At 38.6% G+C, this 13,165-nt stretch overlaps 1 protein-coding gene across 1 annotated transcript in view; it reads left to right on the top strand.

The window, feature by feature from the left end:
• The window catches only part of LOC144646879 (intraflagellar transport protein 172 homolog), a 33,072-nt gene that overhangs the window by 3,068 nt on the left and 16,839 nt on the right, over window positions 1-13,165 (top strand). The window contains exons 5-22 of the mRNA XM_078506583.1: window positions 139-207; window positions 375-454; window positions 1,041-1,128; window positions 1,278-1,380; window positions 1,961-2,193; window positions 2,503-2,598; window positions 3,116-3,178; window positions 5,163-5,261; window positions 5,554-5,607; window positions 5,962-6,065; window positions 6,195-6,280; window positions 6,364-6,428; window positions 7,256-7,303; window positions 7,941-8,108; window positions 9,063-9,199; window positions 9,829-10,021; window positions 11,911-12,081; window positions 12,913-12,993. Of these exons, the coding sequence (XP_078362709.1) occupies window positions 139-207; window positions 375-454; window positions 1,041-1,128; window positions 1,278-1,380; window positions 1,961-2,193; window positions 2,503-2,598; window positions 3,116-3,178; window positions 5,163-5,261; window positions 5,554-5,607; window positions 5,962-6,065; window positions 6,195-6,280; window positions 6,364-6,428; window positions 7,256-7,303; window positions 7,941-8,108; window positions 9,063-9,199; window positions 9,829-10,021; window positions 11,911-12,081; window positions 12,913-12,993 (1,938 nt within the window). The remainder of the gene's footprint in view (window positions 1-138; window positions 208-374; window positions 455-1,040; window positions 1,129-1,277; window positions 1,381-1,960; window positions 2,194-2,502; window positions 2,599-3,115; window positions 3,179-5,162; window positions 5,262-5,553; window positions 5,608-5,961; window positions 6,066-6,194; window positions 6,281-6,363; window positions 6,429-7,255; window positions 7,304-7,940; window positions 8,109-9,062; window positions 9,200-9,828; window positions 10,022-11,910; window positions 12,082-12,912; window positions 12,994-13,165) is intronic.

The following is a 13,165-nucleotide window of genomic DNA, read 5'->3' as shown; positions in this document are numbered from 1 at the left end:
TTTTTAATGTGAGTGAGTGAGTGGGGGAGTGATGTATACTGCAGTCCAGTCATTCTGAGAAGTAATGTTGCCACAAAACTAAATTTCTCAGGAGTACAAAATTAATTATTAATTCTGTTTGCTTTTTGGCATTTGCAGAGTGCTGTAACATGTTTGATATGGCCGCCTGAGCAACAAAACATTATCTTTGGGCTAGCGGATGGAAAGGTAAGCTTGTATATTAACATAACACTTCTCTATAGGAATCTGTAGACCTCCCCTCTTGCTCCAGTAATCAATCTTGGGATCATTGTTTTATCAAAGGCATATAAGGCTAAATCTAGTCACTGTAACATTTCATTTACGTGCAATGCCTTTAACTTTTAATCTTGCAGGTCCGTATTGCAAACCTTAAAACCAACAAATCAACAACCCTCTATGGAACTGATAACTATGTCATTTCTCTGGCTGCAAAGTAAGTTGTTTCGTATTGCTGCAGGCTAGTACTGCTTAATTAATAATGGTAATAGGACTAAGTGGAGTACAATTCAGTCTGTAATCATACGAGTGATTTGTTTAATCACAAGTATGATTACAGACAGAATTGGACGACACGAAGTCCTGTTACCAATTAATCAAAACTATGACAAAATTCGAGAAACAAACAATCTTTACCAGCGAAATGGTTATAAGTCTTTATGAATACCAAAAAACATAACAGTTTTCTCAACAAAATGCACAATAACAGCGCGCGCAAAATGACGCGTACTGTCCAATTACACAGGCATGGCGCGCAAACTGTCCTATTACACTGTCCAATTACAAGCATGACGCGTACACTGTCCTATTAGTGCTCAAATCAGGCCGCTGATAACCAATCATGATCGAGAGTTTTGTTATAGTTTTGATTAATCTCTTTAAAGGATTTGGCGCTGAATAACATAGGTGATTTGAGTCATGACATAGCTTGGCTGCTGTTTTATTTTTGGTTTAAATGGATCAGTATACTGGTATAAACAGGTCATGTACCATTCTCACTTAATATAATGTTTCTGTTACAGTGTATCAGGAAAAGGAATTCTCTCTGGTCATGTTGATGGTGCCATTGTCAGATACTTTTTTGATGATGAGGGAACAGGCTTGTCACAGGTAGGTTAATAAATTAATTTAATTTTAATTAAAAATTAATTAACTTTAATTAAAATTAATTATTTGTTGCCCATCCATACTTGTAAAAAATAAAATTGATTTTGTTGGTATACATGAAAATATTTTTTTTCATTCAATTAAATTTCTAGGGTCAGTTATGTAAACACCCATCTCCTCCATATGCTCTGTGTTGGGGCTCTTCAATCATGGCTGCAGGATGCGACAAAAGGATCATAGCATATGGAAAAGAAGGTGAAACAATCAACTGTACATCATTTTTTAAAGGGGTTCATAGGAAAGTCTCTTACACGGTTTTGATATGACTTTGAGAAGTTCAAAAATACTCCTAGCAAACTACAGCTGTACTTTGCAAATGACTAGAACCCATTCTTCAAAAACTCAACATGTTTTATCAGGCTTGCATTGGAAACATTTTTAAAAATTATCTTCCATCACATTGATAGAGTTCATAAAGTTTGTTTTCCTTTTATTGTGCATTGTGTGGTTCCAGAAAATATTCACACTCATCCCACAGAGGATCATGGGGAATTCAGAAGGTGTGGGGGTATCAAAAACCAAAACTTTTAAAAAGATAAGTAAGAGGCTACCCTAGAATTTCCAGAAAGGTCAGATAGGGAGTGAAAAGAAAAAAACACCGCCTCTTGGGAGGCATGGGATCGGGGGGAGGGGAGAGGAGGGAGGAAGTATGGATTCTTTCTGGAGAAATACAGTAAATTATTTATAGTTTTGAGTATATACAGGCTGCTGTTTCATTAATTGTTCATAGATTAAATTAACTGTCTTCTTAAAAAATTTATCTTTCTGTCGGTAGGGAGGATCTTACAAAACTTTGACTACACCAAGGATGATGATGAGAAAGAGTTTACTGTGGCGATCTGTAGTCCTAGCGGACAGTCAGTGGTGGTTGGAAGCTATAACAGGCTAAGAGTGTTTAACTGGAGTCCAAGAAAAGGGTCTTGGGATGAATCTAAGATCAAAGAAATTCCAAATCTTTACACCATCACTGCCATGGCTTGGAAAAGAGATGGATCCAGACTTGTTGCTGTAAGTGTTTTCCTCAAAGTCTCTTGTTCACATTTATAAACCTTGACTTATTTATGTATTCGTTTACATGTATGGAAAAGTGCTTTCAATTTATCCCTGAATATACCTTATTATAGGAATATAACGAAGCATTAAACGCGAACAAAATGTACGCGTAATAAAACTAACGCGAATTTAAGAAAAGTTCTGGTTAAATCCTTATAGTGAAAAAGTTAACATCAATGAAATTAACGCGAATTTTTGAAATTCGCGTTAATAACATGTATCGTTAATTTCCTATAATAAGGTAACTTTAATTTTTTATTTAAGGGTACTCTGTGTGGTGGAGTGGAACTGTTTGACTGTTGTTTGAGAAGATCAGTTTACAAGAACAAGTTTGAGATGACCTATGTTGGGCTCAGCCAGGTTAGTTTATCATAGTCGGGCTACCAAGAGAGGGTTGTGGGAAGTGCAGTCACCTAATGGTTAGCGTGCTGGACTCTAGATTGAGTGGTCCAGGTTCCAGCCCTGGTCATTGTCATCGTATTGTGTTCTTGAGCAAGACACATTACTCCCATAGTGCCTCTCTCCACCCAGGTGTATAAATGGGTACCAGGAAACTTATGCTGGGGGGTAACCCTGTGATGGACTAGCATCCCATCCAGGGGGAGAAGAAATACTCCTAGCCGCTTCATGCTACAGAAACTAGGATAAGCTCCAGCTGTATGGGCCACTTGGCTCAATGCAGACTTAACCAAATGAAAAGAATGATAAATAAATGAATGAAAGGAGAACAAACAAACACTGCCAGAAAACCAGTTGAGGTACTTTCTTACTTACTTTCTGTTAGTGTTTTAAACTTGCAACTTAGCTGTACTTACTAAAAGCCGACGTTCTTGGGCTAGAAGTTTATGTCAACTAAAATATGTCTTTATCATTGCAGGTCATTGTAAAGAACTTGTCATCAGGAACTCGTGTTGTCCTCAAATCTCATTATGGATATGAGGTACTTTCCTTGATTGAGATTTTCAAAATGGAGAAATTGATGTTTCTTCTTGGCAAATTTTAGCTGTCTCAAAATCTCAGCATCTATAAAAATTTTGACAAGTTAGCCACCTATTCCAAGACTCAGTTTCTCATTTTTAAAACAATCATAGTCGAATTTGAATTTTGCTCTTTTATGCACTTCTAACACACACAATTGAAGGCCTGAGCGCAAGAGACGCACTTTGTGTTTCGGCCAAATTGAAAATTGTCACAAACAACTCCAAATTTCGCACGCAAGTTCGTTTACGTGTGCTTAACATTGATCTGTATTCAAATTCGCTGAATCTAGCTTCGTTTTTTAGAAATTACGTATGCAAAGAACAAAGGCGTTTTGCAAAGCTTACGTTCTCCACAGTCAACCAGCAGCATGAGTTTTTCGACACATCGCGTGTAAATCTTTCCTTCTAGCGTTATTTAACTGTCCGGGGAGGTTGAAAAACGTGTCAGAGCCATGATTTTAGTTCGTAGCCACCATTTTGAGGATTCGCTTTAAGAAAAGGACTGGACTGAACACATTGTGACGCGATGTCACCTGATAGGTGTCACGTGAGAGGAAAGAGAAAAAAAAAAAAATGGCCGTTTGTTCCTGAAAATCATTTGAAGCCTTTGGTTAGTTTTAGCGTAAGTGCTGCTGCCAGGTGGTTGAAGGACATCATTAAGTCTGAATACCCGTAAGTTTACAGCATCGCTCGAAGAACTGAGTGATGTTTCTGCCTTTGTTTTGTACAACAGCGCTGTTTAGCGCTTCGGAAAAAACGTTGCACAAACCGAGGTAGTTTTGAGCCTGGCGGCATAGAGAGTCAAAAACAAGAGGTTTCTTGCCGGGAACTTCGTCAACACGAGTTTTGCAGGATCCGCTTGGGTGCTGCCGCGACAAAGTTGCCGAGAAGTGACCTGGTTTTAGACTTAAAAAAATTCTTTATATGTTCCCCAGGGCACCTTCCCTTCGCAAAATATTTTCTGTGTCTCATTAAATATTCATCAATCAATCTATCGATTCGTGCGAACGAAGACCTCATAAGTTTATCTTGTTTTCGCGGGATTTTGTAGATGTGTGATGATGTAAGGAGTGGAGATGGAAGTGAGAGCAAGCCGGCGGCACTCAACTGAAAGCAAAACTAGTATAATGCGAGCAAACGTATTCAATCAACAATCAGTCTTTATTTCACTTTCACCTCGGCAAATTACAGCTAACGGTAACAGAGTAAAATAGTCTTGCCCGAAACAACAAAAACTAGCTAACCAAAGCAGACTGTAGAAAAAGCTAGCTGCAAGCAAACTGGCGTGAAAGCTTACTGCATTAAAAGCGCGATCTAAAGGTTGAGGCTGACTCTGATCCTAAACTTAACTTGAAACGGCTTAACCCTAATCCCTGGGGGTTAGTGTTAAGCTTTTTTTTTTTTTTTTTTTTTTTTTTTTTTTGCGTTAGGGCTAGGCTTTTGCGTTAGGGCTAAGTCTGTAACCCTAATCTGAAACTCTAACCCCGACCCTAAGGCCTTGGGGTTACCTTGTGCGTTAGGGTTAGGACTGTAACCCTAAAAATTTAGCTGACTTCATCGTTTTGAGAAACAAAAGGTTTCCTTTGTTTATCGTTTGTAAAAGAAAAGACAAAAGAAGCCGCGCAAGCAAAAACCTTGTCTTTTTGCATGTGTTATTTTTCGAAAACGAAGGAAAGACCAGCAAAATTAAATACAGGGCAGTGTTGAGCACACGTAAACGAACTTGCGTGCAAAATTTGGAGTTGTTTGTGACAATGTTCAATTTGGCCGAAACACAAAGTGCGTCTCTTGCGCTCAGGCCTTCAATTATGGTAGGTGAACATCTCTACAAAACATGTAAGTACTGCTATAGTCGGTTCTCGCCCAGATGTGTTTATAACAATAAATTCACTATTTTGCAGAAATCTTTAGTATTTAATTATTCAACATCTTTTTCTGTAATAGATTGATAAAGTGAGCATTATGGGCAAGGACAGGTATCTTGTGGCATACACAACAGACACTCTCCTTGTTGGGGACCTTACATATAACAAGCTTAGTGAGGTGCGTATTCTGTAAGTTTTTGATAATTAAATAATAGAGTTACCACGGTGACCATAAATCATGCAATGTTATTTCTTTTGGCAGATTGCAAAGGTTTTGAATTAACACTGACTTGAGGATAAAAAAAAGCATGCTAATATTACACTTTTTTCTGCACATGGATCTTGATTCACAGAATTTGATCACGGAATATTTTCATCTTTCATACTCTTGGCTATTGTTAAGTTCATGTTCCTGATCTCTAAGTTCATCGATGTGTCTCCTGAAATATGTCCTTCTGCCTCCATTTCAGGTTCCTTGGCAAGGCACTGGTGGAAATGAAAAGTTCTTCTTTGAAAACGAAAATGTATGTCAAATTCTGTGGTAATTATTAAAAGTTGTTTCTGATGGGATCAACCATCCATTTTGTTGTGGTGACATGGCAGTTATCATAATTTTTTGAATTCAAAAAACCCTTGTGGACACTTTTGACACTTGAACAAAATTATCTGCAACTAACTGTGGTTGAAATGGTTGTTCACAAAAGGACATGACCTGTTAAGAGTGTGTTTGTTCACTGTAGATCTATGGAATGTAAGTAACAGAACACAAGCATTCTAAAGCTTACTAGTGTATTGAAGAAAGTTGTACATCAAATTATTCTTTTCCAAAGTTCTTCCCCACAGTAATTGAATATTATTTCTGGACACATTTTTTTTAGGTCTGCATGGTCTTCAATGCTGGTGAACTGTCTCTGATTGAATATGGAAACAATGAAATCCTTGGAACTGTGAGAACTGAGTTTATGAATCCTCATTTAAGCAGGTAAAGCGATAAAATTATGTAACTCTTTAGCCCATTGAAAAGACGTTGACATTGTACTCTATGTGGCACAACACTAACAAGGTTGTTAAATGCATGAGAAGTAACTTCAATTAATGTCTTTTTTTAAAGTGTTCGGCTGAATGAAAGGAAACAAAGAGGAGTTGAAAATAACAAAAAGATGGCATACCTTGTAGACCTCAAGACAATCACTGTTGGTAAGTGCATAGCATTTGTCATTTTGACATTCAGGATGACTGGGTTTTTATTCGTAATAATGTGTTAATTGTTATTTTTGCAGTTGATCTGATAAGTGGGTTCAATATTGCAACAGTGAACCATGATTCAAGAATTGATTGGCTGGAGGTGAGAATTATCCTAATAGCACTGTTATGATATGTTACCATTGTTGTAAAAGGAATGAAATTTCATTTTTGGTAAATCTTTGTTAAGTATCATCATCATCATCATCACTTTGTTTACCCTCGGATTTGAAGAGTAGCTTATACAGCTAATATCTCCGAGCATTTCACAGTAAGCACAATACAACGAGCAAAGACCAGACCACAACACCGGGAACTCCATGCCCTACTCTTTACGATAAGCGTGTGGGTTCTTTTACGTCCCCTGCTGACCATAACACTGAAGATGCAGGAGATGGGGCCTACGGTTTATCGTCCTTATCCGAGAAGACTAGAATATCTAACCATTTGCAGATGTTATTGCAAAGGCAGCATATTCTCCTCAGTTATTTTAAGACCCTGAGTGTTGGTCAGGTCTGGGACTCGAACCCGAGACCTCCCGCACTGTAGTCCGTCGCTCTACCAACTGAGCTAACCGGTCGGCGGTATATCACAGGTTTCTTTTCTTATAAATCAATATTGCATAGGTTATGAACTCTAATAAGCCATTTATAGCATGTGGTCACTTGGGATTGTGTAACCTACCCACCCTTTGCCTTGGCCTGTTTTTGTATGATCAAGCACGAAATCAAAGGCAATCGCCATACAGTTTATGTAAGGTTCCTTGCACTTACCAACGGCCGTGTTTTCTCTGTGAATTCTGATTTGTTTATATCACCAGTAGTGTTTTTTTCTGATCTTGACGCCGTCAACTGCTTATTACATTTTACTTAACAAGTATGATTTCAGTTGTCATTTTGCAAATTTAACAAATTTTAACTCTTTTCTTAGCTCAATGAAACTGGAAGGACGCTGCTTTTTCGAGACAAGAAACTAAAGGTGAGTTCTGTTTGACTCATTGATTACCAATTTTTTTTACAATGTTCATACATCAAACAGGCATCTCAGGAAAGATATAAGATTTTGCCTTACTTTACCACTAAATCCTCAGGATCGAATGGTTATAGAGCTACTAGTCTGAGCAAAGTTTTAAAACTTAAAAACTCTTAAAACTATTTCATCTTTTAAATTTCATTTAAAATCAAAATTAATGGAGGAGTTTTTAACATAGATTAATTAGGAGTAATTCATTTTATCCAAATTTTTATCATTGTAATTTTTTATCATTGTAATGTTTACCATTGTAATTTTTATAATTTTAAAATTGTTATTTCTATTGTAATTTATTGTCACTGAAAAGCCCCGTAAGGGGAGTATTGTATTGTAGCATTCAAGCCGGAACATTGTCTTTTAATCATCAGTCTTCTTAAAAAGGACACTTTACTCTCACGAACTGTCATGATGCCTCTCTTCACCCAGAAGTATAAATAGGTATACAGAAATTGTTGGTGAATCGTACGAGCATGCTAAAAAGGGGGGGGGGGGGGGGCACTGCATGCAATCCAGAGTTAGGCGCCAGCCAGATTAGCCAATAAACTTTTCAGCAGACGTAATTGTTTGTTCTGATTCATTTTAGCTCCATCTACTGGATGTGGAAACACAAGTGCGTACAACTATCCTGAACTACTGTACATATGTCCAGTGGGTGCCTCTCAGTGATGTAGTAGTGGCCCAAAACAGAGGGAATCTGTGCGTGTGGTACAATATTGACTCACCCGAGAGAGTTTCCATGTTTCCAATTAAGGTAAGGAGCGTTGTGTGATCTAGTTGGTTGCCTTGTTTCATCTAGTTTTAAAGGAACTATGTCACAGGGATTTCGCAGATTTTTTATCTAAACTGTCCAAAAATAAGTGGTAGGCAACTTTACCCATGGAAAACGTTATCTTTGAACATATAACTGAAGATATAACCTTTATTTGGGGATAGAAATCAAACTTCGGCTATAAATCCATTTCCATCCGAGCCATTCACAGCCAAACGCGCTTTTAAACAGTTTTAGTGCTCTAAAATAGGAATTGTTAATAAAAATAGAATATTTTTTTAAAGTTTCCTACGACACAAATATACATTTTGGCTGTTTAAAAATCTGATAAAATCTGTGACATAGTCCCTTTAAAGTGAGGCTGAACATGTAAGTATAGCCCAGCTTGTGTTTTGATACATTTCACAATTCAGGGGCACCCAACGAGAAAATTTTACATAGTTGTTGGAATGCCTTTTTTACGTTATAAGTGTCCTTTCTGTGCGATTTAAAGCCTTATTTTTAAACGCTAAGAAAAACATGTCAGTTCGGATATGCTAGCTGAACTTTTAAACTTCAGGAAATTTTAAGGAAAGAAATATTATTAACCGAATTTTTGAGCCGCTGTTTCCTTTTTGAAAATCGTAGCTGGCCTTTTTTTGTACCTAAAACAACATTATTTTTGCTCCGAAAACAACAGGCATTACTTTGCCCATCTAACGAAAAATTGAGATAAAGAAAACTTTTGTTTTTCATCACACTTTAAACCAAAAATCGTAGGCGATTATAGGTCTTCCGAATAGATATTCACCGAAACGGTCTGTTGGGTGCTCCTGACGTCTCGTACCACTCACCAGCTACCTACACTACTTCACCCAAGGGATGCCCAGTAACCATTACAATGTCGGAAACTGTAGGTAGATATTATACTCAGACTGTTTCAAACTCTTTTTACAGGGAGACATAATTGACCTTGAGAGGGTTGATGGTAAGACAGAGGTTCTGGTGAATGAAGGAGTGAATACTGTGTCCTGCCTTCTGGATGAAGGAATGATTGAATTTGGAACAGCCATTGATGATGGAGATTTCCCAAGGTGATCATTGACTGCTTGTTGTAACTGCCTTATTAGAAACATGCACAGTGCTCAGCATTGCAGTTCAAAGCTTGCTTAATGATCATAATTCTATAGAATGGATTGAACTAAGAAATGAAAACACTGAGTCCACTTAAAATACAGTTGAATCCAGATAACTCGAATCTTCAAAGGAAATCGCAGAAGGCTCGAGATATCGAGGGCAAAATTAGTGAGAAAATGACCTGTAGGGGAATCGAGAAAGGTTCGAGTTAGCGGGATTTTCAACTGTAGCTTTGCATCAAAATAAAGTCGATTATGTTGGGATAATCCTTGGTAATTTTGTGATGTTGCTATAAATCGTGTGGGCGATCTTTGTTCAAGACTTGTCTGAAGTTTGGTAATCCACAGAAGACGATTTGAAAACCGTGCTTTGATTTACTTTTGAACTTCAAAGACAGGCAACATTTTGGATAGTGTCAAGAATATTTACTTGCTTGAGACTGCACTCTCTCTTTTTTGTTTTTTCAATTTAAGTGAGGTAACATTGATGAGTCATATCAAAGGCTTGTTCATTTGAGTAGCTTCTCGTTCTTTGTCAGTCTGCATTGCGTGGTAACATCAACATTGCGTGTTGTTGATATTTTCAGGGCTGTAGCCTTTCTAGAGAGTCTAGAGATGTCTTTGGAAACAGAAGCCATGTGGAAGACACTAAGCCGCCTCGCTCTGGAGGCGAGGCAACTGCATATCGCTGAGCGGTGTTTTGCTGCTCTGGGTGATGTGTCAAAATCAAAAGCTTTACGACAGATAAACAAGATCGCTGAACAGTCTGCTGAGGAAATGGTAAGCACTGACTCTTTAGAAAGGATAAACTTTTTATTTCACTTGAAATATGAACACCAAGTAATCCGTCATGTGCCGAATAGAGTCCTCTAGTTTTTACCGAATGGTAATAAGGTGTAGTGATGATTTGCGAACTTGAAGTGACGTGTTTCCGTCACTCGTTCACTCCATTCTGATATTAAACCGCAATTAATTCATGCATTTAACCGTGAACGTGCTGACAGAAAGGTTCTTTAAAACGCCATTCAGTACACGTCAATCAAAAACAAATTATCCTACAACCTCGTTCCCAGGGTCTGACTCTTTCAGGAAACAAGGTTTACTTTCACAAAACAAATCGAAAGAGGATAAATTACACTTACCGTATTTTCTTGATTAAACGCCCCCGGCGTTTATTTAAAACTTGGCCCGATAGAGCCGGCGTTTATTTGAATTGAGGAGTTTTTTCTAGCCCTATGTTTCTAAAAAATGATTTTTATTCATTATTTTTGACAGCTATATAATTAGACATTATTTTTAAACCATATTGAACCTTTAATAATTGTTTAAGGGGTTTATTTTTAAATACAACTTGGAGACCCGGCGTTTATTCGGGGCCCGGCGTTTAATCGAGAAAATACGGTATCCTCTGGTGACAAAAGAGAATAGAATTCGCTCTACGAAGCCGTAGAGCATACGCTATCAATGACTCATTCACGTAAGAAAACATTCAAACGCAAATGAAGTGAGATTGTGACATTACTGATAGAAGCTATAAGCTAGATGCAGTTTTCCTTACCATGTGACGCGTTTTAGTAAACACAACATTCATGCTGCACGATTTTGTTTCGCGTGACATTGTCTTCGTGTCACGTCATCCGTTTTTCATTATTTTCAGTCGTGCAGAAACGCGCATCTTTCTCTCAAGTTTTATTCGCTGCTCAAAATAACGCTATACGTGCTGACAGAAAAGTTAACATATTCACAAAACAAATTTACCTAATGCTAAAAAGGATCAAAGGTTACACTTAAATATTTTTTGTGATGAAATAGAATTCGCGCTACGAAGCTTGAGGGCACGAACCATCAATGACACAATTTCCATGGAAAAATAAAACATTCAAAGGCACATTATTGAACGCTTATTTAAAGAAAGAAACTATCGATGACCCATTCACGCAAGAAAACATTGAAAGGCAAATTAAGTGAAATTGTGACATTACTGATAGCAGCTATGAGTTACATGTAGTTACGGTTAAAAAATTATTACGCTCGACATGTGACGTGTTGTAGTTAACACCACATCCACAGCACGTTTTTGTGTCGTGTCACGTCATCTGTTTTTCATCTTTTTGAGTCGAGCAGAAACACGAAGTGCTCGGGCGTATCTTTCTCTCAAATTCTATATGCTGCTCAAAAATAACGCTATACGTGCTGAAAGAAAAGTACAGATATTCACAAAACAAATTTACTTAATGCTAAAAAGGTTCAAAGGTAATACACTAACCGGTAAAAATTTTTGTGGTGGAAACTGAATAGTGCTACGACACCTGAGAGCACGAACCATCAATGACGCAACTCACGTGGAAAAATAAACATTCGAACGCAAATGAAACGAGATTGCATTACTTTATTGGACACTTATTTAGAAAAAAATGCGAAGGTCGGCCCTTCATCGAAATACCAAATTACCATGAGGTTGCTCGAAGAGCCTTTGATTTTAGCATGGTCACCAGCGACCAATCATTAAGCAAGGAACTTGAAGATTCTAGTAATGATTGTTTCCTTCAAAGCCGTTTTATGGGGGTTGGGGGGGGGGGGGGAGGTGGGGAATGTCACGCAACGCTATGGAGGAGACTGTAGTAAGGATTACATGCGGAATTTTAAAGGCTACTCGTTATAATTTCCAGGGAGGGGACGGTACAAATCATGTGAAGGTACGAGCCAAGCTGGCAGTGCTGGACAAGAATTTCAAGATGGCTGAGAGCATTCTGCTGGAGCAGGGTTACGTGGATGAAGCCATTGAGATGTATCAGGAGTTACACAAGTGGGACGAGGCTATTGCTGTAGCTCAGGCTAAGGTATGGAGAAGGGTGCTGAATCAGTGAGTGGGGGAGGGGAGTGTGCGAGGGGGTGGGGTGGGTATCAGGAGTTACACAAGTGGGACGAGGCTATTGCTGTAGCTCAGGCTAAGGTATGGAGAAGGGTGCTGAATCAGTGAGTGTGCGAGGGGGTGGGGTGGGAGTTACACAAGTGGGACGAGGCTATTGCTGTAGCTCAAGCTAAGGTATGGAGAAGGCGTGCTGAATCAGTGAGTGGGGGAGGGAAGTGTAAGAGGGGGGTGGGGTGGGAGTTACACAAGTGGGATGAGGCTATCGCTGTAGCACAGGCTAAGGTATGGAGAACGTGCTGGTTCACTGAGTGGGGGAGGGAAGTGTGCGAGGGGGGGGGGGAGAGGAGTTCAATCATCAGCGAAAGAGATACAGAGATAAGCACCCTGTTTTACGGCAGGCAGCAAACGTCCGAATGTTTGGTGGTGAGTGGTGAGTGGGGAAAAAGCTAGTGCCAAGTTTCTTTTGTTGATATGCCACCAAATTCTCAAAACTTATAGCACACGAGAAGTGTCTTACAATAAGCAAGGAGATTTGTATTTCACGCTTGCAACTGAAACATGTGAGTTGTTAGTGGTAGCATGTAGTCGTTGTGCAGAGAAGTCACACATGAAGAAAAGCGAACTTTGTAGTTCAATCGTCAAGCCTTTTTACAAAGAACTCACTCAAAAAAACCACAACCGCCAACAACAACAACAGCAACAAAAACTCAGTCAGTGCAGTGTTTTTGTCTGATGTCTTGTCCTGTCATCATTTAACACGTCTCCTGACTTAATATAACGTTTTTATGTTTAACATAAGGGTCACCCAGAACTGGATAATTTACGTGCCGCTCATTACCAGTGGCTCTCGGAGACAGCTCAAGAGGAGAAGGCTGGAGAGGTTAGTTGAAAAATTACAAGACTTGACCATTTTATATTGGGGCGCATAGTGTAATTCTCCACACTACCCCAAATGCAAAACGTTTAAGTTAAGTTCAAATTGAGTCCCTGAACCAATATGTGAAAGGAAAGTATGTCTTTCGAGTGCATTTCTCAAAAACACCTTACTCAAA

Source organism: Oculina patagonica, chromosome 3, assembly GCF_052425735.1.
Source record: "Oculina patagonica isolate OP01 chromosome 3, crgOcupat, whole genome shotgun sequence".
Taxonomy (NCBI): domain Eukaryota; kingdom Metazoa; phylum Cnidaria; class Anthozoa; order Scleractinia; family Oculinidae; genus Oculina; species Oculina patagonica.
This window is presented reverse-complemented; position numbering and strand designations above follow the sequence as displayed.